Source organism: Balaenoptera physalus (assembly GCF_965194825.1).
Source record: "Balaenoptera physalus genome assembly, chromosome: 5".
Lineage (NCBI taxonomy): Eukaryota > Metazoa > Chordata > Mammalia > Artiodactyla > Balaenopteridae > Balaenoptera > Balaenoptera physalus.
The window spans coordinates 6,689,482-6,716,469 of NC_138884.1; the positions used below are offsets into that span (position 1 = coordinate 6,689,482).

The window sequence follows — 26,988 nt, forward strand, 5'->3', positions numbered from 1 at the left end:
CTAGTTGATCATGTCATTTTGGGCAAAAGATACAAATGATCTCGACCTATAAAGTCTGATAACAATTGTAGCTTTCAGAGATGCTACCAGGAAGACAAATTAACTCTTTGTTAGATAGATAACGTTTTAACTACAAGAAACTACATCACTGAGAATTACTCCTAAAACATAAACATTAGATAAGCAAAGAAATAGCATGCCAATAAAGTACTTACTGTTTAAGTCTTTCTGTGAATATATATTGGGTGAAGTCTTTCATTGATGGAGCAAAATACATAGTGTCCTTTATTTTAATACCTTTATTCTCAATGTGCTCTGAAGAATTAAACCGTAACACATAAAATGGGTGCGCGACAGGTCCAAATATCTCAAATATCTATGAAAGAGAAGAAACATAAAGTTCTCCTTTAACTGCAAAATAAAGAAACCCGATAAATGTTTTCAAAGGTAATGTTGTCAATATAAAACCAATAAAAGTTTAAGTCATTTCTGCGTACTCATAAAGCCTTCATATTTTGATCATAAATGCATTAGCTTATTCCAGATTTCCTTTCTATGAATCTAAAATAACTGTAACAAGTTTGTTCCTTGCTATATTTAAATCATTTTGGTGGTACCAACTACCAACTAGACGCAAATAATAAATTTTTGTTTTTGTTACTGCTCATTTAAGTTATAAGATACGAACAAAAGAATTACAGTTGGTAATGTTTGAGAAATAAAATGCTGTCATCTTAAATCTTATGAAATGGAACTTTTTGATTCTTTTAGATTCAGTCACTTCTGCTGTTTCCATAGAGTTGTTAACATTTTTATAATATTAAACGACAACATTTTTAAATTCAAAAAGTAGTAAAGTAGATTTAAACTTTAAATTGTTTTATTTCTCAAAAACCAAAGATACCATACAGCCTTTAACTTTTATGTAAAGGAACTGCTTTTAGTATATCTATTATTTTATTTTTGAAAATGTTTTATAAAGGATGAAAGGGAGCCTCTTGATTTCAAACTCTTCCCAATATAAAGGCCTGAGTTTTTAAATATGTTTCTGATAATAAATGTACATTATAGAAACTAGACCATGATCAGTATCAGTGTAGATTTTTCCAGTCATTTTCCTATTAATAATTTTTTTTCTTTTGAGACTATATCATACTTTTGTATATTGCTCCATTTTAACTATTTTTTTAAATTGAAGCATAGTTAATTTACAATGTGTTAGTTTCAGGTGTACATTAAAGTTATTCAGTAATACACGTGTGTGTGTGTGTACTCTTTTTCAGATTCTTTTCCATTAGATTATTACAAGATGTTGAGTACAGTTCCCTGTGCTATACAGTAGGTCCTTGTTGTTTACCTATTTTATATATAGTAGTAGTTAGTGTGTATCTGCTAATCCCAAACTCCTAATTTATCCCACCCCACCCCACTATCCCCTTTGGTAACCATAAATTTGTTTTCTATGTCTGTGAGTCTATTTATGTTTTGTAAATAAGCTCATTTGTATCATTTTTTTAGATTCCACATATAAGTGATATCATACAATAGTTATCTTTCTCTGACTTACTGCACTTTGACAATCTCTAGGTCCATCGATGTTGCTGCAAATGGCATTATTTCATTCTTTTTCATGGCTGAGTAATATTCCATTCTAGGTATATACCACTTGTTTATCCAGTCATCTGTCAATGGACATATATGTTGCTTCCACGTCTTGGCTACTGTAAATACAGTGCTGCTATGAACACTGGGGTGCATGTATCTTTTACAGTTTTCTCTGGATATATGCCCAGGAATGGGATTGCTGGATCATATGCTAACTCTACTTTCAGATTATTAAGGAACCTCCATACTGTTCTCCATAGTGGCTGCACCAATTTACATTCCCACCAGCAGTGTAGGAGGGTTCCCTTTACTCCACACCCTCTCCAGCATTTATTATCTGTAGACTTTCTAACGATGGCCATTCTGACTGGTGTGAGGTGTATGATACCCCATTGTAGTTTTGACTTGCATTTCTCTAATAATTAGAGATATTGAGCATCTTTTCATGTGTCTATTAGCCGTCTGTATGTCTTCTTTGGAAAAATGTCTATTTAGGGCTTCTGACCATTTTTTGATTGGGTTGTTTATTTGTTTTTTTGATATTAACCTGTATGAGCTATCTGTTTATTTTGGAAATTAATCCCCTGTCAGTAGCATCATCTGCAAATATTCTCTCCAAGTCTGTAGGCTGTCTTTTCTTTTGTTTACAGTTTCCTTTGCTGTGCAAAAGCTTATAAGTTTAATTAGGTCTCATTTGCTTATTTCTGCCTTTATTTCCATTACTCTAGGAGACGGATCTAAAAAAATATTGCTGCAATTTATGCCAAAGAGTGTTCTGCCTATGTTTTCCTTTAGGAGTTTTATAGTATCCTGTCTTACATTTAACTCTTTAATCCATTTTGAGTTTATTTTTGTAATATGGTGTTACAGAATGTTCTAATTTCACTCTTTTACATTTAGCTGTCCAGTTTTCCCAGCACCACTTAATGAAGATACTGTCTTTTCTCCACTGTAATATGCTTGCCTCTTCTGTTGTAAATTAATTGACCATAAGTGCATGAGTGTATTTCAGGGTTTTCTATCCTGTTCCACTGATCTATTGCTCCCTTTCAAAACCTAAAGTTTCTTTAAAATATATTCTTCATAAGCATAATTTCTGTGGCTATTTAACACTCCTTTACACATTTAGCAGAATTTATTTAATTTGTCTTATATTGTAGAACACTGAGACAGCTTCCAATTTGTTCAATGTTAAGAACTGATGCCCCATAATGAACACCTTTATCTGTAAATCCCTGTACTTCAGATTTCCTGAAAACTGATTTGTAAGGGATGCAATTATTGGAGCCAAAAGCATGATTATTATTAAAACTCTTGATGTAAGTTACTAAATAACTTTCCAAATACCTTAGACCAATTTAAACCAACTGCATTAAAAGTACCTATCTTATTACATCCTCAGTTGATTTGTGATTGTTAAAGTTCTCATTTGTTAAAAAGTAAAACAAAAAATAACAAAAACAAAACCTGCTTGAACAAATGCTCAAAACTAAATGCAAAGAAATTCAGGTTATATAGATATAACAGGTGATATAGGTTGGTCACTTTTTAAAAATCCCCTAATATTGAAGAACTCAACATTAAAAATGGAATTCCATTCACAATTATCAAGAGGAACTAATCATTATTAGGATTAAAGTGTAAAAGCAGAAATTCAAATCTGAGGTTGCCCTCCTTAAATCAGTGGGAAAAGGGGAGGGAGGTGGAAGGGGAAAAAAAATCAGACCACCTGCGTTGTAAACTGCACTTTGTTCCATTTTAGCTATTGTGATTTTTGAGTAAATGGGGATATTCCACTTCCTTACAGAGTTTCAGTGAATTTTAAAATATACACAAATTATTTGACACTGTAGCTGATCATTATTGTTATTGAAGAGGAGAGGGAAAAGGAAGGATGTGCAAAGGTTTAACATTAAAGGTAAAACCAATTTAGTGTCTGGATAAAATATGCTAAATATCTAAGAGATCCAATTTCATTTTCTGATCACTGGTTTGTTTAACTGATACTCTCAACCCTCCACACCTCCACCATGATCTTGGGGATTACTTCAAGGTGCTAAGATTTATAATCAAATATTTTTGAAAGACTTGTCACTTCTTGAATTTACAAAGCTTTCTATGTAAAATTTGGAGAGAGATTTAATTTTTCTTTCTAGACTTATACCACATAGCTAAAGTTAAAGATGTAAACGTTATATTTTTATCTGACTTGTTCCAAGGTCAAATGACAGAAGGGCTGAGTATTAATATTATTCAGGACTGAAAATTCAAATGTACTGGGGGATGTAAGAAATGTGAGTTTAGAGGTTTTCAAAATTAGCAAAGTGTTGAGTATATTGAAATTGAAATTGTCTGAGTTAGCTATTAAAGAAAAAGGAACTGTCGTGAAAATCATCAATACAAGGAATCATGGAAATGATGAGTCTCAACTCCCAGTCAGGAAGAGCAGGAGGTGCACGTCCCTCGCCCCTGCTGCCTGGTCCCCCCCGAGGAGGCACGCCAGCCTGCCTGTGCATGCAGAGCTTCCTCCAGGCAGTCTCCACCCACTTCCACGCCTCTCTCTCTCAGCAGCCGCCAAGGTTAAGCCCCTGGAATCTCCACTCCCCTCTCTCTCAGCAGCCTCCAAGGTTAAGCCCCCCGAATCTCTCTAACCCCTTACAAAGGCACCAGCAGTAAACAGGGTTTGTTCTGTATTGCAGTACTTCTTCCTCTGAGTCAAAAGCACTGAGATCCATACGTGAAACAAAAGTACTAAGCCTCGGTATTTGAAAGGGAGAAAAGCACGGCACCATCCTTCAGGTATTAAAAAGCCTTTCTTCTCTTTGCAAACTTTCTCAAGAATTGCCAAAAAGTATTAGCTCTAGACCCCAATTAATTCTGCTGCTGACTGCTGTGCAATCGTAAGAGACTCATTTCTCTTTGGTAAATGAGTCTGGTGGCCAGAAAGTAGGTAGTGCAGGGGGGCAGGACCCTGATAAAAGCCTGATCCCTTTCTAATCTGTGTTAGAATGGAACAGCAGGAAAAGGCATAGAAAAGGAAAAGTTATGTGAGCTGATCTAATAATATAGTTCAAAATATATGCTTTTTTCTGATTAAACACAAATTAATTATATCTCTCCGAACAAAAAAAGACACCAACTGTTGCTTATCTAGGAAAAACTAAACCCAGAAAGTTGCTTCTCCAAAGATAGCAGCTGGTTTCTTACCTGTTTGTTTTCAACTCAATACATATTTACTCAGCACATATAATTTACAAAGGACTGTACTACACACAGCGGGGAATCCCGAGGCAAATAAAACTCTCTCCCTGCTGCCAGAAAAAGAACACCTGGTTGGTATTTACATTCTTGATCTTGGACAGTTTTACATCCTCTGCTGACCACTCTGAATTGCTATTTGCTGGGTAAAATGTGGGGTCTTTCCTCCCTCTTAAGGTTGGACGTGCAGCATGTGGGGTTGCTCCATTAGTAAGACGTGAAAAGGGACCCAACCTCTCGACGATACACACATTCATAATTCCCCAGGAAGTGCTTGCAGTGACACTTTCCTGCTATCACTGACATCTTTTTCCACTTGAAAAATTCCACTCTCAGCTTCCACCTGAGGAAGGCAAAGTCTAAAAAGTTTTGAGAGCCACTATTCAAAGGGCCTCACAAACCAAAAAAGTTTATGAACAACTAGGCAGTGGAAAGTCTCCAGCACCTAACTGAGTACCTGGAGGAACTGTGTCTTATTCAATACATAGACCCAGTGCCTGGCAAACAACCTGACAAACATCAGGAAAAAACTGTATACATGTGTATTTAATGACACAAACAGCAAAGGATAATAAGCAGTATTAAACCAATGTACAGACAGACACGAAGTATTGAAGAAAATGGGGAATGTGCTAAAATTTGAGAGCTCTAGATTGCTCATATACTAAAATTAATAAACTTTTTAAGATAGTGAAAGTCAGAAAAACCAATCAACAAAGAAACAGGATAATTAGTAGGATCTGAATATTTTTTACAAACCTTTCCTGCTGCCTGTCGATCACTTTTAAAAACTACAGTCTCCTCATTAACTGGAGGTACGTTAGTCATAGATTCAATTATTACTGAAAAATGAAACAAAACAGATTATTTCAAGATTTAATCAGAAGATAATGCAGAATTTAAATGAGAATTTAGGCTTTAATTCCAACATAATTTAAAATGAAATTTAAGGTGGGATAATATACCTCAGTAACTATTCCTCTTGGATAAAAAAACAAAGTCTATTTATTACCAAGTAGCACAGGGAAATAAATTCTACATTATTTTATTTTATACGAAAGCTACAGTTCTAAGAAAAAAAAAAAATTAAAGTACAAAATCTCACAGAAAATTGGAATCATCCATTAAGACAACAAATTCAAGCTGATCATTTTCTCAAGCAAGTTTTACCCAAAAAAGAATAATCTCACATTTAGTCACTAACTCCTGTTTTAGAAGAAATCAGTCTTCTTTCTCACCCTAGAAATTCTTTTCTGCAAAGCACTGATTACTTACTGATATATGAAAAAGTTAGATTTCACAAATACATTTTCCTCTGAACAGCTGAAGTAAGAATGATAGAACTCCCAGTAATTTTTATCATTTCCCTTCTCAAAAGGCAAAAAGCATTATTCCACTGGTCTGGCAGAATCTCCAATTCGTGTAAGTGCCACAAATGTCAAACAACCAATCTACCACAGCAAAGAGGAAAACAAACACATACACACCTCAAACAGACACACACACACAATAGTTTCTTAGAAAATTAAGGCGACAAACAAGAATACTCTGTCACATTAAACAGATAATGCTATCTCCACTTGGAAAATTAGTGGAAATACTGAAGTATTTCCACTTGAATATCCACTTAAAATATTAGTTCAGATTATTAAAATCTATTCAAAGATTTTCAATTGTATCCCAATTAATTTCAAGAGCTAGTGCTTCTAAGTTCTGAACATGCACATAAGGAACAGATCACAGGTCAACAATTTTTGAGTTAGATCTGCTCCTGGAATAAAGATGACAAGGATAGGTAATAACAGTGAACACTGACAGAATTTATTCTCAGTCTTCTCTCCCTCCCAATCCCCCTCTCAAGGAGTCAAAAATTACATGAAAATTAAAAATCACCTAATCCAAAACCCTCATTTTATAGAAAGGTAAGAAAACAGTACTCAAGAGATTAACATGATTACATGGTCAAATCCAGACAGAGCTACCACCACAACCTAGTGGACTAATACCTATTGTAATTTAAGGTGGGATAATATACACTCCTTTCTGTAAAAGGTCCAAATCATGTTAGATGTTTTAAGCTTTCAAAACAGAGTGTGCAACAAGCATGTATTGATACAACAGTAACATGCGCTGTTTGATTCATTACTCTTTATTCCCACCAGGATGAAAATTTTGTTAGTCTATTAAGATGTGTTATTCAAAACAGTATCCTTGAAAAGCATTAGTCCATGTGTATCATATAGTTTACATTTCTGTCCCTTGAGAATAAACATTATGACTTAAATTTCTTCTATATACATCAAGTCCAATAAATTCCTGTCTGACTTATTTGTGCATATTAAATACCATAAGATAATTCAAAAACTAGTAAATGTAATGACTCGACAGTGATGTAATAAAGAGTTTTAATAATTATGATTTTTGTAAAAAAAAGTTTCATTTTAATTGGAATTTTCATTAATAAACTGCAAAATTATATAAGAATTAATTTTTAAAATAGTGATATGGACACATAAAAAGATCAAAAGACAGATTTCCATTTCTACCATTGACTGATCACAAGAGCAAGTGACCTGAATTTTCCTATGTCCCTTTAAGTCATAAACTAAGGACTGGTGGACAATTTAGGTCTCTTTCCCAGTTCAAAAATCCTACGACTTTGGGACTTCCCTGGTGGTCCAGTGGTAGAGAATCCACCTTCCAATGCAGGGGACGTGGGTTCGATACCTAGTCGAGGAACTAAGATCCCACATGCCATGGGGCAACTGGGCCCATGTGCTGCCAATTACAGAGCCCACACGCTCTGGAGCCTGCACGCCACACTAGAGAGAAGCCAGCATGCTGCAACGAAAGATCCTGCGTGCCGCAACTAAGACCCGACACAGCCATTAATAAATAAATAAAATATTTTTTAAGAAATCCTATGACTTTGTCAACTCTGAGTCCTATTTTTAGGTGTCTATTACTAGAGAGGTAATGGTAGCGACATTAATTTCAAAGTCTCTCCTATACATACTTCACATCTTGGGGCTAAAAGAGATCTGTAGAATCTAGTTCCCATGTATTCCAGTGGGTTCATATTTCATGATATTAATATCGGTGTTAAATCACAGAACTTTCTACTTTACATGTTTATAAGATAAAATCAAAGGCAACAGGCAGATTAACAGTCCTCTACCCACCACGCCACAAACAAAAAAAGACATCCACACCCTAATCCCTGAACCTGTGGATGTTACTTCATGCTAAAAAGGAGACTTTGCCGACGTGATTAAGGTTAAGGACCTTGAAACGGGAGATGATCCTGGATTACGTGGGTAGACCCCACCTAAGGAGTCCTTAAAAGCAGGGAACCTTTCCAGGCTGTGGTCAAAGGGAGATGTGATGAGGAAAGAAGGTCAGAGAGAAGCTACATTATGGGCTTTGAGAATGAAGGGAGGGGGCCATGAGCCAAGGAAGGCGGGCAGCCTCTAGATGCTGACAAGGTCAGGAATCTGAGGATTCTCCCTCAGAGCCTCCAGAGAGGAACTCAGCCTGATGGACCCCTTGATTTTAGCCAGTGGAACCCATATCACACTTCTGGCCCACAGAACTGTAAACTAATAAATGTGCTGCTTTAAGCCACTAAATTTGTAGTAATTTAACAGCAATAGAAAACAAATATACCAAATCAAAGAAATTCTGGAGAAGTATGTCAGTAAAAGCACACTTTAAATTTTTATAAAGACACTGTATTTATGTATTACTTGTATAAGCAAAAACTGAATTTATCTGTTCAACCCTAATGACTGTAAAATGAAGTGTTATTACATCTTTCAGAGAAAATTTACCAGTCATAAAAGTCTTTGATTTCATTATTAGTACATGCTTGGATATAAATGATAATTTTTATAAATAAAAATATTTACATACCTAATTGTTCAATAATACTTGAAACCATCCCAAGAGGCTTTAATTCAATACCTTCAGGCAGAACAATAGTGAGTTCTTCAACAGAAGGTAGTTCCTGAAATACAAAAAAGCATTAACCTTCCTCCAGCTTCAACAAGTTAACTTTTAAAAAAAGGACAGTTTCCATGTAGAGTGCTACACCCGTTTCTGAGACATAACATTAAGTACTTGTCATCTCTTGGATGTTGTCCTTTTTAGTGTCTGAGCATTTCTCCCCGCTTCAACATCTCCCCACCTAAGTGACTCAAGCGGTCTAGTGTCTACACCCTAACCCATAAGAACACAGACCTGAATACATTCTAGATTTTTCTAATCATACTTGAACAAGAAACCACCATCCCCCTACCCCCAAAAACTGCTGTTAAGGAATCCAAGGTAAAGAAAAGAGACAACTCACATAATAACTCCCAGAGACATTCCATTCGAAGAGAAATATTTCCAGTTTCTCCACAGAAGGAGAGTTCTCTGAGCTGCCTTAATGTGGTTGGTTAATTAATTTGACTGTGATTAAACATCTGAACAGAGAAACAGCTAACTTTTCTGGGGCTGTGTGAAAGAGATGAATGTCTGGCCTCTTCAAGAAAAAATACAGAATTCCTGGAAACAGAATATAAGCTTCAGTCCAAAAAGTTGTGAAGGTGTTGCCTGATTATCTTCCCTGTCTAGGTTAAAAACCAAATTTTTTTTACATCTAAAGATTTCCCTTTTCTGACCCAGCTGCTAACTGAATGTCAGCTGCTACAGAAACTAGATACCGAAGTAGAGATGAAGTTGAAGAGAAATCTAAGAATAAAGCAGACGTTAGGCTTTCAATTAAATAAACAGAGCTTTCTATTCTTCACCTTTGCTAAATGATCACAAGTGGCTCTTCGAAGGAAGTTTTTCCTTAAGAAGGGCTTGAAAGTGCAAAGATCTTATTAATGGCGTTGGGGTTAAGTTTGAGAGAAAAAAGGTAACTTTTGGAGAAATGTTAGAAAAGACAGGAAAACCTCAATTATACAGTGCATTGCAGATGAGCGTATCTTGGGTAATCATCTTCCTCTATGGGAACTCAAATCAAGGTTTTTAACAAAACCACTTAACCAGAGCGAAAGCGTAACTTTCTTCTGCGGATGCTACCTGCCGATCAAGGAGTAGTTATGAAAAGCCACAGGAAGGGTCTCAGCCAACTCAATGCAGAAGACGTACCTCTGTCTGGTTAGCCTGGCCTGTGTGTTGAAGGAAGTGATTGTGTTTTATATGTCGGAATTTTCCTGAGTACTTTTAAGGAGAGGACGACCGCTTGTCATTTTATGATATTAAATATGAAAAGCCTTTTCTTGGCAAAGCCATGGTTTGAAAATGCCCCATGTGTGTATCAGAATAGAGAAGGGAGTTCAGTTGTTAGAACAAACTGGTCAATGTGGCATGGAACAGCCTTGTTTAAGAAGTTCTTAGCTAAAGAAACCCCGCACCCTATGAAATATGAGACCGGAGGACTATAATGCTGGGGGCTGCAGGCAGGAGGCTTTAATGATAGAGGGCAATGTGACAGGCATCTCACAAGGACGCTGGCTCCGGGAGTGGCACCTCCTACAAGAGGCGAACGGCATCTTCTAATGCAGCAGCACAGTGATGAAATCTGCCCCACTGCCTCACCAAATTATAGTAAGGTCTAGAGCAACAACTTTCCTTCCTTCTGGACTGCGATAAAGCCCGCTGGTTAAGTAAAGCCAGGACTGCGTAGGCAGAGGAAAGGAAGAAAAGAGGATGTGCTGTTAGATCTTTTATGAAAACCTCTGAACTGGGCAGGAGGGCAGATTGTATGCCGTTAACACTTAGGACACAAAATCAGCACTATTCTCAAATAAATAAATGCCATTTGACCACAAAATGGAAGGCTCCTTGTTTTGTGTGTTCTGTTAGGAGGAATTTAAGGCCCATGCAATATAATTATGTTTTGGTACAAACCTAAACTCTGGTACTATTTTGATCTTTTTTAACTTTAAAGTACAAAAGTTATACATGTCCCTGTTTTTTTAAAAATAAAAACTGAAGTAGTATAGAAGGATATGAAGTAAAAAGCAAAAATTCCCCGCACCCTATTCCTTTCAACCTTCCAATTCCTCTCCATAGATAGCTGTTAACAGTCTTTCAAATACACCTACTAGACGGACACAAACTTAACATTTAACTTTGATATGTTTCACTTAACTAAAATACCCACATTGTAATATAAGCTATCCTTTTTATCTATTATATCTTCCACATCTTTCTACACCAAAACATAAGTATCTATTTTATTTAAACACTCTTACAGTGTTCCACTGTATAGATGTCCTATAATTAGTATACCAATCACCTGATACAACACTTATCTGCAGTTTTAATTTTTATCATTACACAAAATGATACAATGAACGTTCTTTAAAACATATCTTTGTGTAACTCCTATGATAAATTGTTCTGAGTGGAACTGCTAGATCCAAAGGTATAAACATTTTTAATTTTGACAGAAACTGCTAAATTTCTTTTCAAAAAGATTACATCAATTCACACTTCCGTGAATGATATATGAGAGATTTTCCTACATCCTTGCCATCACTGAGAAGCAAACTTTAAATCTTTGCCCATCTGAAAGGTCTAAAACAGTATCTTGCCTTAATTTGAATTTCTTCATTAATCAGGACGACATGTTTCCTGGCTACCTGAGTGTGTTTATGAATTGCTTGTATACTTTATACACATTTATTTTGGAAGGTTTATCTTTTTATCAATTTATAAGAAAACTTTGGGTTTTTAAGAAAATTTACTCTTTATCAACTACGTAGCAAATATCCACTCCCTTACCTCTCACCATGTTTTTTTAGCATTTAAATTGTTTACTAAACTCTGGCATTTGACTACACCAAATACATCAATCTTTTCATTTTTTCAATTTTAAAACTCGTGTCACATTTAGAAAGACCTTCCCTATACTAAGATGACTTTTAAAATTCACTGATACTTTCATCGCTTCTCTAGTTTCACATTTTAAAATTGTCTGAACACAAGAAAACACCATGCTGAAATTTATGTCTAGTGATTTTCTTGTGTATTCACGGTATTACCATATTTTCAAAAAAAATAAGTCCCCCTCCTCCTTTTCAATATTAGTATATTGCATTTTTCAAATGACACTGGTTGGTATGACCACAATTCAGTTGTGATGATAGTGAGCATGATGTCTGACTATTAGGAATGTTTCAAATGTTAAGCATAAAAATGCAATTTGATTGGAACTTTTTATAAGATTAAGAAAAGTATTCACCTATTCCTGTTTGTGTGTGTTTGTTTTTTTTTAATCAGAAATGACTGCTGAACTTTACCAAATGCCCCTTCATCATCTTTTGATATCATCACCACATAATTTACTGTAAGTTGAGCAGGTCAGACTACAGGGTCTAATGGAGTCCTGATGTTCTGCTCTAAAGACATCTATGAGACATCCAGCATGAAGGGAGACAAGCGAAGGTAAACAAAGCCAGAATATCTGTAGTGAGGCAGGCTCTCACACCTGTGGTCAAAACACAGTCGGGGAGGCTCCCTTAACTCCTGTTACTACCCTGTTTCAAACCTATGTATTAACAGAACAAAAAGTTTTGCCTACAAATTGGGAGGATCTCTGATCTCATGTAGAACCAAAACTTAGAACACAGACACCACACTTCTAATTCCAATTCAGCGACCCCAGTACTCTGTAACGTGGGAATGCATGCATAGTTTTCTGAGATTCCTAAAAAAGGCCAATGAAGGCATCAAATTGCTTCTTGATGGTAAAAGACCCTACCTATAAAAGTGATATGCATGATGTCTCTATACCAAATGCTCTGCAGAACACAAAAGGTATATAAAGAACCAAATATTATACATATAACTTGTTAAGAGAAAATGAAATCAGCCTAGTACAATTCCAGGTGGAGATCAAGAAGTAAAACCAGCCTTGTATAATTCCAGGTTAAGAGCCTGTCCTGGAGCCTTCGAAGGTCCAGTTAAGTCAAGCAGTATATTTGCTTTGGAAATAGCATTTTGGGGACTGAATCAAGGGAGAAAAGAGATATTAGTTCCTCTTAAACGAGCATGCTAGGAGAGAAGAAGGATAAAGGGGGGGAAAAACGTCTCCCAAACTCCCTCAACAATTCATCCAAGGGATGTGCTTTCCATGAGGATTTTTGGCAGGTTTGTAGGCAAAATTTTAGAAGGTTCAAAGGGAAAGTTTCTGGACTGCAATGTCAGACCATTAATACAAGATCTGGTCGTGATATGTAGATGTCACAAGTTACCTTATCTACTAATCTAAAGAACTACTAATCTAAAGAACTGCACCACCACCAAGCCTAGTCACTCCTCACCAAATTATCCTGTGGCTTTGCGCTCTTGTAAATACATTACTGTCTAACATACTATTTGTTTACCTGCTTAAAGTCTTTCCCTAACTAGACAATAAATCCATCAACAGCTAGGTACCAGGTCTGCCTTGCTTGTTGCTATAGCAGGAACAATGACTAGCACATAGTAGGTGCTCAGTATAAATTTATTAAATGAATCGGCTTAGCTCATCAGTCCAAGCTAAAAAAAAAAATCTCAGAAGAGGTCGCAGACTTTTTCAGTCAGAGCAGAAATCAGATAATGAAAACACAATTCTTAAAATTCAAAAGAGAATCCTCAAGGAATGAAAAGGACCTCAACCCGACCTTCTCAAAAACAAAGTAAAAAAGGCAGGCTTCCAATTAAGCTTCACTGCCCAGGACTGACGCACAGATACCTCAGCTTTGCAGCGGCAAACATTACTACAGCCATTAGATTAACACCTGGCCCCCTGATAACACAGACGCTGCCCCGGTAAGATAATGAATGAATCTGCTCTGCCTCATCATCTCCTTCAAACAAAAATCAAGCACTCTGCTTTTCCACGAGAGGAGGAAGGATGTGTACGTGTGACAGAAATGAGGAGAAACACAGACACACTCCAATAACCAAGAAAAGGGGCCAGAACACATGTTCAAGGACACTACTGCCTTGACAGTACAGAGGATATAAAGAATCAGAAATAAGAGGCGCAACGATACACTAAACAACTGAAGGAAGAGCTGATGAGGGACATCTGGACCCTTCTTCATCATATAAACAAAATCAAGTGCAATGAAAACAAAAGACTAGAAGGCTATTTACAGCCGGCGAGGAAGATTAAAGTATGAGCCGAGTTTACCTACAACCCCCATGGAAAGATTAATGAGCGAGTAGAAAAGCCTCCTTCTATTCTGCTTATCCAATACAAGACACTAATTACATTTGATTATTTAAATTTAATTAATTAAAATTAAATAAAATTTACACTGCAGTCTTCAGTCATACTGGCCACATGCAAGTGCTCTGTAGCTATGGTATGAAGACAGGGTCACTGTAGGACATTTCCATCGCTGCAGGAAGATCTACTGCACAGCACTGCTTTACACTCTCACACAATCAAAGAGCCCTCCATTACTAAATATATACCCAGGTAGAGGAGGACCAATCTATTTTCGGCCATTAGTACAAGTATAATTTTAAGAGCATGTTATAACATCATGCACCATATTAGGTCTTAATGCTAACCTGAATACTCCACTGGCAGAAATGAAGGTGTGTGATAAATCTGTCGTCATCATTGTTATTTGTTATTTTCCAAAATTAAAAAGAAACTAACAACCTGTTTTGGATGTACAGTGTCCGCAACTAGATATAAATATCTATGCACTCATTTAAGTAAAATTAATGTTATCTTTATTGATCCAAAATCAAAGAGTAAAAATAGTTTTTATGGATATATTTATTCAAAATGTCTACATGTAATGACAAATGTAACAACAAAGAGCAGACAAGGGAAGGAAGAAAAGTATTTTACTCGCATCATCAGGCAAAGAAAAAAAAGTCACAGCATTTGGCAAATGAACTCCTGAAATTCAACATACTAAAGAAATCCAATCCTCTACTCTGACACACTCTACACCTCCAAGTCAAAGGCTTTCTTAAAAGGCAATGTAGGGTTTCTTACAGCAATGTAGGAAAGCGTAAATTAGACGACAGAATCATCCTTTACCATGACAAATTATCCTATGTTATTCAGAAACCAAATACTCAGGAAGTTCAAATGATCAGATTCCAGTGTTGCTAAGCAGGCCTCCACAACAGTGACTACAAACAGAGCTGACTGGAATCCACCTGATGCTAGTTCTGGATCTGCTCCTCTCCACTCACTACTTCAGGCTTCTTATCTATAAATAGTGAGAAACTAAGCAAAAAAAGTTCTGAATAATGCATACGCGTGATTAACAATACAATTTTTAAAAATGTTTAACAGCATGCAATCAAAAAGACAGAACATTAATACAGAAATTACACACCAGACTTGAACAAAGTTACTCTGATTCTGGAGAACAGATGCTCACAGCTATGGCATTAAAGAAATGCAAGGTCCTAACCACACTTCTCAAGCAGGCGTGAAAGATCAACCATTGTCTATCAGAAGAATATGATTATATTCTGATTCTCGGACATCTTTATGGCCTACATGGTTGCTCAGTTAAACAAAATATTCAAATGAGAAGCACTGAACATTAAAAATCCACCCTATTAAAAATTAAACTGTAGACACACCAGTCAAAAAACGGTGCCTAAAACTTCCAGCACAAAAACGGAAGGAGCTAATGGGTCAAAGATGGCTCTCCGAGGGCTTCCCTGGTGGCGCAGTGGTTGAGAATCTGCCTGCCAATGCAGAGGACACGGGTTCGAGCCCTGGTCTGGGAAGATCCCACATGCCGCGGAGCAACTAGGCCCGTGAGCCACAACTACTGAGCCTGCGCGTCTGGAGCCCGTGCTCCGCAACGGGAGAGGCCGCGACGGGGAGAGGCCGGCGCACCGCGATAAAGAGTGGCCCCCGCTCGCCGCAACTAGAGAAAGCCCTCGCACAGAAACAAAGACCCAACACAGCCAAAAATAAATTTAAAAAAGTCACAAACTGCTATTTAAAAAAAAAAAGGCCCTCCGAGAAGACAGTCATACCTTACAATGGTCTTGACTCCCCTAGCTCTATGAAGACTTATCATTGGGGTAGGGGAAAAAAATCAGTAATTTATGATCTTTTGAGGTAAAATTACCTAAAGAACCTTGATTTGGGTTTTCACTCACAAATACAGAAAAAGGGCAGCAGAAAGTGGGAAAGGAACCAAACATTCCAAATGGCAACAAATCCTTTTGGTGCCAGTTTGGGGAGAACTTTAAAAAGTGAGGAAAGTGGAATGAAGTTATCTGACCACTTTCTCATGTTACCCAAGAATAGAGGACATGCATGTGGAGGCCAATTACCTGATGCTATTAGGTGAGCCTTCACTTTTCAGATATGGTTGGAAAGTAGGATCCAATCTCTGAAGTACTGAGAGCCATGATTGGAAACTTTTTTTTCCTATAGCTGGTAAAACATATTGGAAAAAAGAATGGATTAGGTCTCTACACTGTGAGTCAACGAGGACCTCATATAACATTTAGTCGAATTCATCAACTTCTCCAGGGAAAGTACTTTTACGACATTCCATGGAACTCAGCTACTCCTTTAGCCATCACCAACAAGCATTAATTTGCCCTCATCAATTACCCTATCATACATGACACTAGATTCACATTAGCCCATTAAATATTTTCACCTAAAGTTGAAAGTGAACACTTCTTTGAAATGTCTTTATATTCTCCTTTTTTTAATAAACTACAATGTTCTCATCCCATCTTTCTCTAAAATTACTGTCACAAAAACAAAGCTCATAAGAATACTCTCGAAAGTTAACTGGCATAAATATAAAAGTAAAATAAAATCATAATCCATCTCCATAAGAAAAAACCTTCAACGATGAATATAACCCTAAGCATTATCTTTGATGTTAACTGAGGAGTCCATACCTCACGCAATCTGAGACACTGACTTTATGTACCACAAAATTAAAAGCACTGCCAAAAAACTGTGAAGCTAATCACTGCCATCAATTATTAGTCCCAACTTTTCAGAAGTGTGAAAAGGTTAAAAAGTGTCCATTGTAGAAGTGACAACATTCCCATGGATGATGAGTGAACAAAGAAACTTTCCCTGAGCCCCTACAACGTAACCAACACTGGGGACACAACTCTGCTGCGACAGACTGGTCCTTTCACTGGGAAATTTCCTATTCCGCTCACCCGTCCGTCTCTATGGAGATCCTATCCACCTTTCGACCTAAGGTCCAGCCACGATGCCTTCCCTGACCACCACGCTGCAAGTCACCTCCCCTTCCACTCGGTCCTTCGGCTTCCTGTACCTGGCACAATTCACTGGGCTTTCCGTCATTAACTCCGTTGTTACTCTGCTTTCAGCCAACTGTGTATGCTCACTCTCTAGGTGGAGTCTTTTTTACAGACATTTGTCTTTATTCTCTAAAACAATCACAACTCACTTGTTAAATCTACTGGGGATGGAGAAAGCTAATAAATGGAATGTTTCTGTGTAATAATGATCATATACATGTATGTACACAGGGTATATATGGATACTCTACTGAATAAATCAGTATTCAGGATTATTTGTGCTTCATACAAGCTTTACTGAAATAACTTTGTGCAATGAAGCACAAAAATCTTAATTTTTAAAAAAATCTGAGCACTGTTTTTAAAAAGCACCAAGTATTAATGAAAACCTATCTCCTTTCAAGTATATAAGCCATTCCTTAAATATCAGGTATTTTGAGAATGTTAAGAAGTGCCATCAGTATTCTAAGATATGATATAATAATTCCAGATATACTAAAGTCGTAAAAAGCTGAAGTTGAACAAGGCCTGCATTTAGGACAAAACTCATAAACCAAGTTGGGCCCTGAAAACACCACATTCAATCAACGATTATTAACTGTAGAACAAGGTGCAATACAATTTCAAGATGGTGGGAAGTCAAAAACTGTGAAATAATCCACTGTAACTTCTGACCACTTGAGGTGGCCCATGTATTTCTATATCCTCATGTTAGGATAAGGGTCTGCACTGCCAGAATCAGAAAGAGAAAAAGTGTACTCACCCTAACTACAACTACAAGGGTCAACCTAATTATATTGCATTTGTATGTTACCTATATTATACTGTATATTGTACATACACATATACTGCATTTGTATATTGCCTATATACTGTATATTGTAAATTACATACCATATATTGTGTATATATATATATATGGTATATATATATATGGTATATATACAACATACTGTATACAATATACAGTATAATATAGGCAGTCTCTAACTTATGAAGGTAAATTTACCAAGAACTGCCTACAAGCATTAAGTTTTTTTCTTGGTCACGTTATATTACATGTATAAATACACGTTATCTATATTGCGGTATTATCCATGTTTTATCCCCAAAAGAACTGTGATCATAATTTTAAAGTATTATGTAAAAACTTCAGGTTTTCAATAGGCACTAATTTATACAATTCATTTCTGATTAAGACTTTTCAATGTCCCAATCCCATAAATGTCCTTATGATTCTAAATTTTAATTACACCAGATTTATTTGAAAGAACAGTTGAGAGCATAAATTGATGAGAAAGTTCTTCAAATAGAACCTAATTTTCCAATTCATTGAAACACTGAATAAACCCTATGTGGTTTAATGTAGTTCCAAAACTGTAATATGCATGCTGCTTTACATTTAGTGTAGGTTATATATTAATACAAACCTCCTCAGCATTAAAGCGTTTATGTTTTAAAAGAATGATTCCACTTGGTTAACTTTAAGTCATATATTACATAATTGTGACATTAAGAGCCAATTAAGACTATTCTCCTTTCCAATGCCTCTACGGCTGACCAATCCCTCATTTTTCCTCTTCCTGTCATCTTTTTTTAAAACAAGTTATAACCACATCTTGTCATCCCAAGGGATTGTTGCAACTGCTTAATTCTAGTGCCACAACTACTGAGCCTGCGCTCTAGAGCCCGCGTGCCACAACTACTGAAGCCTGCGTGCCACAACTACTGAAGCCCGTGCACCTAGAGCCAGCACTCCGCAACAAGAGAAACCACTGCAGTGAGAAGCCCGCATACCACAATGAAGAGCCCCCGCTCGCCGCAACTAGAGAAAGCCTGCATGCAGCAACGAAGACCCAACACAGCCAAAAGTAAAATAAATAAAATAAATTAAAATTTTTTTTAAAAAGCAACTGTTTAATTCTAAAAGAACAATCTCGAGGTTACCTCACTGTAGCTCCCACATTCTTACAATGAGAGATCCGCAATAGCTAGTAGGTAGATCACCAGGACCTAACTTTGCAACAATGGAAAAGATTTAAAAAGCTAGACCCAGGAAGGCAACATTCCTGTTTGACAAACAGGCTAAATGGAGGTAAAAATTAAGCTCAGCATGCCTGAACAACAATAGCAAACAGCCTAGAATATGAGATACTTCATAAAGAGGTAGGACATAAAACCAGGCTAAACTGGGCATGTCTATGTTCTAAAGATCTCAACGATCCAGCACAAACTCTGGAACTGGTATTAACTGCTTGGCCCATTTTAATTTATGTATGTCTTTTGGCAAAGGCAACACAGAATATTTCCCTCATCTTCTTCAGAATTTTATTAGGAAATTAAATTAATAGACTGCACAGAGCAAACAGTTCCGCTGCACAACCCCTGCCGCCTAAGACGACACACACCAGTAGACCTGAACAAATGGCACGTTCAATACCAGCCAGAGCTAGTTGTAACAAAGGAGGCGATGCTTCCCAAGAAGCGCGGACTGTCATCTTCCGAAAAGAGAAATCTAAGCTAAGTCACAGGACTGTCCCAAAAGTCAGGAAAGAATATGGCACTAATAGCCAGTTCGTGGAGAAGTTTAAAGTAGAAGATACCAAATGTACAGCCAGGAACAAGAAAAGAAATGCATGTGTAAGCTAGAATTAAATAGATGAATCTACATGTAAACAGAAGAAGTGAGTCAGGAAACAGTAATATGACACTCAGAATGATGAGAGTCCCAAGAAGCGTACAAAACAAACAGCACGGCCATCCACAAGAGCTAGCTTGGTTCCCGACGGCTTTCCTATCCAAGTAAGTTTCCAACAGATCCCCCTCCTCCTGATGCAATCTGAGGGTCTCTGTTGCAGCCACGAGAGTCCAATGTAAGTCATGTGATTAACTGCTCCCAAGTATCATTATTTCCCTCTTCCCCGCCACAGAAGATAAACACTATTACTGACGAACAGCAACTCCGTCTGAAGTGTTCTAAGCCTCCCTTTCCTGTGACCGAGAACCCATTCCTTGCGGTTTGCATGGGGCTGAAAACACCCACCCAGCCCCCGCCCTCTTCAAAGCCCACACACTTTCACGCTTCCTTTCTGTCACCTGGCTCTCACACGCTCCTGCCCTCCCACTCGCCCGTGTGCCTTCTCTCAAGCACACACTTTCCTACACACTCTCCACAAGAGCAGCAGTGACTAGGTAACTCAGGTCCAGGCAATCCCAACACCCATCTCACTACACTCAAGTATTTGTTCAGGCCTGAGTACCGAGCCCCCGGTAAACCAGCACAAGTTCTCTCCGTGGCTTTCATACAGGAGTATCAGTGGCCAAGCCGCCAGCCCCGCGCAGAAACACCTACTGAACAACAGAGAAGGAGCAGAGTCCTAAAGATACTGAGTACCTGTAGCCACACCATCCTTGGTGTTCAGGGTCGAGTCATTCTCTTCCCTTGAACTTCAGAGCTGAAGTCCTGAAGGAGTCCTCAGATACTCTTTCAGACTCTAAGTCAAAAAGATTTAGGGCAGACCAGAGAACTCATTCCTGCACCGAGCTCTGGCACCAGAGTGGCCTAAAAGACTAGGAACTTCTAGTACATTTACTTCCTAATCGTGAAAATATAAAGTAAACAGCTAGTTAAGAATCCAAAATTTAAAAATAAAGACTATAATTGCCCCTTCCATCCTTCCCAAAGATCCTTCAGAACTGGCACAAAAAGGAACAGAGCAGCACACTATTCCAAGTTTTAAAAGCTAACATACTTTCCCAGCAAAAATGCAATTTTCTGATATGAGCCAAGCATACACTCACAATTCAACAGCACTTCCAGCAATTGACTGTATTTGTCTCTGCTTCATTTACTATCTCTCTCTCTCCAGTAGGTACTATGAGAGCAAAAAGGGGATGGGTCTTGTTTACAGCACTTGGCATATGGCAGGTGTGCTGTAATAGTTTAAAAGTGGGTGAATGTAAGATGCCTGTTCACTCACCCATTCTACAATCACATATTACCGTTGACTGAGAACCCAACACCCGAAAAGCACTCTGCTGGGCACTAAGGGAACCGCAAAGATCAGGTCTGAACTCAGTCCTCAAGAACGTGGTTCCTGGCCTCTATGGACATAGACCCTTTTTGACTTTCTGATGAAAATATGAGCACTCTATCCAGAAAAATACCTAAGTATATTGCCTAATATTTTGCACTAAATTCCAAGGGAAAAATTCAGATCTAGTAAGATAAATAAGAAAATGAAACACATACATAAATCAAAGTGCTGTGGTCCTTTATTTGTTGATTCTTATACTCTAAGAGAGAACTTAAATAGAAAGGTTATCAAGATACAAGGAAAAGATCAAATTTCCCAATACTTTCAGAAAATAGTCATAAGTTGGGAGAGCCTTTGTGTAAAAAGACCACTGAGAGAGACCAATGTCTATAGTAGGAAAATATAAATCAATGATGAATTTGCATACAAATCCAAGGGTTCTCAATACATGAGGTGTTAAGTGAGATAGGAAATTTCTTATTACAAGTAGAGAAAAAGGAAATAATATCGATTGAATACAGTCATGAAAAGGTGCCTGAATGACTCTAAGCTTTAAAAATTTTTTTCAAATCTTGCTTTACTACTTCATTGATTTAAGTACTATATCATTACAGTTAGTGATCATTAAGGTTTTTAAAAGCTTTAATAGTAACTAAAGTACACGTGGGAGTGGGGAGAATAAACATGTGGCAATATCCTGTGAAATTCTGAGAAGACTTTCCTCTTGGATCATACATAAGGTTTCATTCAACCAGACTACCATCAACCTCCTAGTAACAGCTTAGAAGGAAATAACCACACAAGAGTTAAAATTTATAGACCAAACCTATCAAATGTCAATACCAATCCACAATAAACAAGTTTTTTCCAACTGTAATAATGAAAACACTGCAAAAACTTCAAGTAAATATAAATCCTCAAAAGTGCAACCGATCTAATTTCACTTTCTATTTCTCTAAATGCAGTCGATGAAAAAAATAATTTCAATTGCTACTGAGCAAAATTTTCTGAGTTGTAGACCAAAAAATAAAAAATCTTTACACTCTTTAGGGAAGATAAAAAATGAAAAGCAGCAAGCCAAACCGGATGCCCAGCACAACTATCAAATGTTAACATTGGAAGCAACCTGAGAAATTATTCAGATCAATACTTTCTTTTACTTAAGAAAGCCAAGGCATGGCAAAGGTATGACCGATAAAAGCTGAGGAAGGTATTCAAATTTATGGAGCAGATATAGGGCAAATGAGATCAATACTGGTACCATAAAATATTTTAGAACATGCAAATTAAGTTCAGTAACAAATCTGAGTACTTACACTAAGAAGTAACTCATCTTTTGTTTTAAGAGGAAAATTCTTATTTTCCTTCTCGACTTGTAAATCATCGTCTCCATCTGACAGAACTGCAGGGAGGGATATAGGAGACGAAGACGATGAGGATGATGATGAGGAAGAAGAGGAGCTTGAACTATCGGAATCTGTTTCACTGTAGAAAAGAAAACATTGAGAACAGTACAAAAGCATTATTATGAGGGTATCAAAATACGATTATTCAACTAGGAAATATCTACTTTACTAGATGTTTATGGCTGCTGTTCAAAAGCTTAGCATTTCGAAACTGACTATGGTATCTGGAAAGCAGTCTTTAATCCATTGATCACAAAATCCCTGCTATAACCCAAACCCTCTTATTACAATTGTCTCACGTGTCATGCAACAGTCTGAATATAATTAAGCATGTGACAAATCACTGACAGAAGAGAATTCTGGGAAAGGCACCTCTCTTATTAGTCACCAAGGACCAAATCACAACTAGGCCAAGAGAGTTTCTTCTCAAGTCTTCAATTTGGAAACTCCTCAAAGTTACTAACCATGCTGAACACTGCTCTCTGAAATCTCCTTTAGCCCTCGACTTCCACGGCAATTCTCAGGGCCAGTGACTCTCCTCTTAAATTGTTTGCTGGTACCCACTTCAGCTCCTTGTATGTACTGTTCCTAAGAGTCCCGTCCTCATGTTCTCTTCTTTCTCTGGTACCCTTTCCATGGGTAACCTCATCCACTCCAATGAGCTCAATCATTACCAATGTGCAGATAACTCCCAAATCTTCAGCCTTGGTATCCCCAGGCTCCTCTCCTCATCTCTGGCTGCTTACCAGCAACTGTGGTATGAATGACCTATACATGTCTTACACTCACAAGTTACAAGAAAAAAGTGCATTCTCCTTACTAAATCTGCTTCTGTCTTCGAGCTTCTACTTTTATTTCATTGTTTAGTCCTCAATGCAGTCACCAGAGGTAGTAACCTTGGAATCATGTCAAGCTATTGCATTCTCAGTCAAAGATAAAACTGGTAAACGTGACTCCTATTCTGCTAGAAAAATCTGAATACAGAGTGTGTATTAGGTGATATTAAGGAATTAGGATTCATTTTACTATGATTGAAAATGACATGGTGGTTATGTAAAAAGTATTTCATCAGAGATGAATAGTAAAGAATTTACAGGTAAGGTGGCATGCTGTCTGAAACTTAACACTACCAGGTTAAAAAAAAAAAAAAAGTTAGAAATGTTAGATAAAACAAAGTTAGCAAAATATTGGAAAGTGTCAAGTTTGGTGATGAGTATATGTGCATTCATTGTATTACTCTCTGTACTTTGTATGAGTTTGAAAACATCCATAATAAAAAGTCCAAGTAAGTTTTATCTGTAATCTGATGTTCGAATTTACATCTCCATACCAGAATTGTCCTCTGAACTCTAAACTCACCATCCTACTGCTTACCTGACATCTCCAATTTGTTGTGAGGGAAACCTCAAATTAACTGTCCGAAGTTAACATTCCTATGGGTCTACAGCCCCCATCCCAGTAAACAGCACCACCATCCACCCAACTGATGCCTCTCTGACTCGGCCACTACGACATCTACTAGCGACCCAGATCAGGGAGATGTCAAAATATTCAATCCAAACATGGTCACGTCGTGGACTAAAGGCACATCTTTCCAGCTGCTTCCACACTAACCCTGCTCATTCTGCTTTCACTCTGGAGCCCAGTTCAATTCCTTCTCCACAGAGCAAAACAACAGAACGTTAACCTGAGCATGTCAATTATCTGCTCAAAAATTCTTCAATAGTTTCTCCACCACTTAGAATTGAAACTTTATCATGGCCAGAGGGTCCGACCGGGTTGGGTTCTCCTATTACTTTCGCAGTGCCTAGCTTGTTCCTTCGTGGTGATTTTCACCAGCTCATTGGCTGATTGGTATGTTTACTTTTATTTTTCGTCCCTCTCAGTAGAATGCAGGGCAGGGGTAGGATCTATTTTGTTCACCGGTACAGCGTCGCACAAGACACAAACACTTGTAGACGATGTGCAGCGTGATGTAGTGACGTCACGCCGAAGTCCCCTCCCTCCACAAAACTTTCATATTTAAAAGACACCGCGAGGGAGGGGGGAGGAGCCTCATATAACCTACGGAGAGCCTGCAGTAAGAGTAAAATAACAATGTTTCGCTAATTTCATTAACAATTCCTCACCACAAGGCTTCTACGAACAAAACTGCCGGGACCCAACTTGTAAACACATAAAACCCTTCACCTGATGCTCCATTTATCCGGCTCCACATGCAAGCGCACCCACTAAACTGGATGGGGAAAAGTCGGCTCTGCCCCAAACTATAAGCTACAACCACCAAGGACACGCCACACGACTGGTCACGGGAACAACTCTGCATCCGCAGGTTTCCTACATTCTAGCTGAAAACGATACGGTGTACACAAGACCCCCAGACTTCGGGGACGAGGGGCCCTGACGGCGACGCTCAGGCCCCCAGCGTGATCCACAGGGGGCGGCGAGGAACGCGCCCCGGGTCCCCGGGCCCTCCCGCTCCCCGAGCCCGCCCCGGGCCCCGCGCCCCGGACCGCCGGGCGCCCGACCTGTCCGAGTCGGAGTCCGAGTCCGAGTCCGACGTCTCCAGGCTGATCCCTCCGGGAGGCGGATCCGGGAGCGACGGCGGGGCGAGCTGAGGCGGCTGCTCCCCCGCAAGGTCCGGGGCCCCCTCGTCCGCCCGCGGCGCTGCGACCGGAGCGGGGTCCGGAGCCGGCACGGCCAGACCTTGGTCAACCCCGACGCCGGCGCCACCGAATTTCAGGGTTTGCAGCTGAGCGGCGGCGGCCTCCACCACCTCCATGGCGCCGCGCTCGGGGCGCCCGCGCGGGGAGACACACCACCTCAGCGGCGGAGGCGACCACGGAGCGCTGGGCCGCTTCCCGCGCTGCTCGGGCAGCTGCACGCGGAACCGCACGCGGAGCCGTCCGGAGACGCGCCCCCGCCGTGCACGCAGCTGCACTTCCGGCAGCGCGTGACGTAACGCGACGCGACGGCGTTCCCTGGGGCGGGGCGGGCCGCGGGCCTTTGCAGCCTGGACCGCGGGGTCCGAAAGCCGCCGGATTCCCTGCGTCTGGGGAAGTGCGTCTCACTCCGCAAAGCGGGATGGAGAGACTTTCCTGCAGCTGCTGCTGCTGCTTCTGCTGCTGCGGGATCTGGGGCAATTCCGCGGAGGCGGAGACGGGAAGGAGGGATGACAGGACAGGGAGATGCCTGATGGGCCGAGACCGTGCACATCAGCAACTTGAGCCAGGAATCCTTGAGCAGGCACTTCTAGTAAACTTCCTTAAAGTTAAATGGAGTTCCAGCCGTGGATAGACAGCAAGCACGATGACCATCCGTCTCAAAACGATTACAACTCTTCCATTTTTTTTTTCCTCCAAAGCGCTCCCAATTTAAAGAGAGCACTAATCGTGGAAAAAGTGTTGCTGCTGGTTGATGTTATAGTTGATACCGCTTCGCATAAAGGGTGGGATGTAATTAAAATGACTAACTTGGCCTGAGAAACCGTAATTCTGGGTCATAAGGAAGGCAAGCAAGAAGTTCTTAGGATTGACGTAGAGATCAGAATTTTCTGGTTTTCTGTTAGAACTTCAACTTGATGCATCAGCCCCTCGAGTAATAATAAATAATAATCGTCGTGACCACTGATTAAGCATGCATATGTGCCGAGAACTGTGCCAAAGACGTTATCAATTATTCACGGAGTTTTATTGTGTGCCCTCCACAGTACTAGACCTTCATAGAAATTAAGACAAGAATAATGCATAGTCTCTGGAGCTTACAATTTAATTGAAGTAAAAAGGTCAATGCACAGGAGATAACGAGAAAGATATCTGAAATGTGAAAGGAAGTTAAATAAGATTGATTGGCTGTATCATGGAGACCTTCCAAAGAGAGGCAGGAATTTAAACTCGAGATACTATTGTCTAATGCAGTGATTCAGCAGAGCTCAGTGTTCCCAGCTAAATAGACCTGTGTTCAAATCTCAGCTCTACCATTTCCTTGTTGGTGTAACTGTGACTTTGGGCAGAGAGTCTAACATACCTAAATTTCATTTTCCTTATCTATAAAATGGAGATAAATATACTATCTCATTTAGTTCATGTGAACATTAATTAAGGTTTTATGCAAGAGAATGGCATGTGTCATACACATTGACAAAATTACTTGATAAATAGAACAACACATGGATATGAATAAAATGATACTTCAGTGATGATCTTGCAGAGATATGCATATTAATTTAAGAAGAAAAGAAATTTGAGTCAGAATACCCTCCAGCCAGCCAAAAAGGTTTTGTATTTTTCCAGGAATTGAGTGATGAAAGTCTGAACAGAGGCTAGAGTCAGTGAAATAGAGTAAAGGAAATCCTCAGTGTCAGAAGAAGACTCAAAGTACTCTGAAATGTCTAACAAGGAAACTGG

At 38.7% G+C, this 26,988-nt stretch overlaps 1 protein-coding gene across 1 annotated transcript in view; it reads right to left on the bottom strand.

The window, feature by feature from the left end:
- NAF1 (nuclear assembly factor 1 ribonucleoprotein) overlaps positions 1 to 25,522 on the bottom strand; it is a 38,953-nt gene extending 13,431 nt beyond the window's left edge. The window contains 5 exon segments of the mRNA XM_082461804.1: positions 216 to 376; positions 5,623 to 5,705; positions 8,776 to 8,869; positions 22,493 to 22,661; positions 25,111 to 25,522. Coding sequence (XP_082317930.1) covers positions 216 to 376; positions 5,623 to 5,705; positions 8,776 to 8,869; positions 22,493 to 22,661; positions 25,111 to 25,364 — 761 coding nt within the window. The 5' untranslated portion in view covers positions 25,365 to 25,522.
- Positions 25,523 to 26,988: the final 1,466 nt, after the last annotated feature.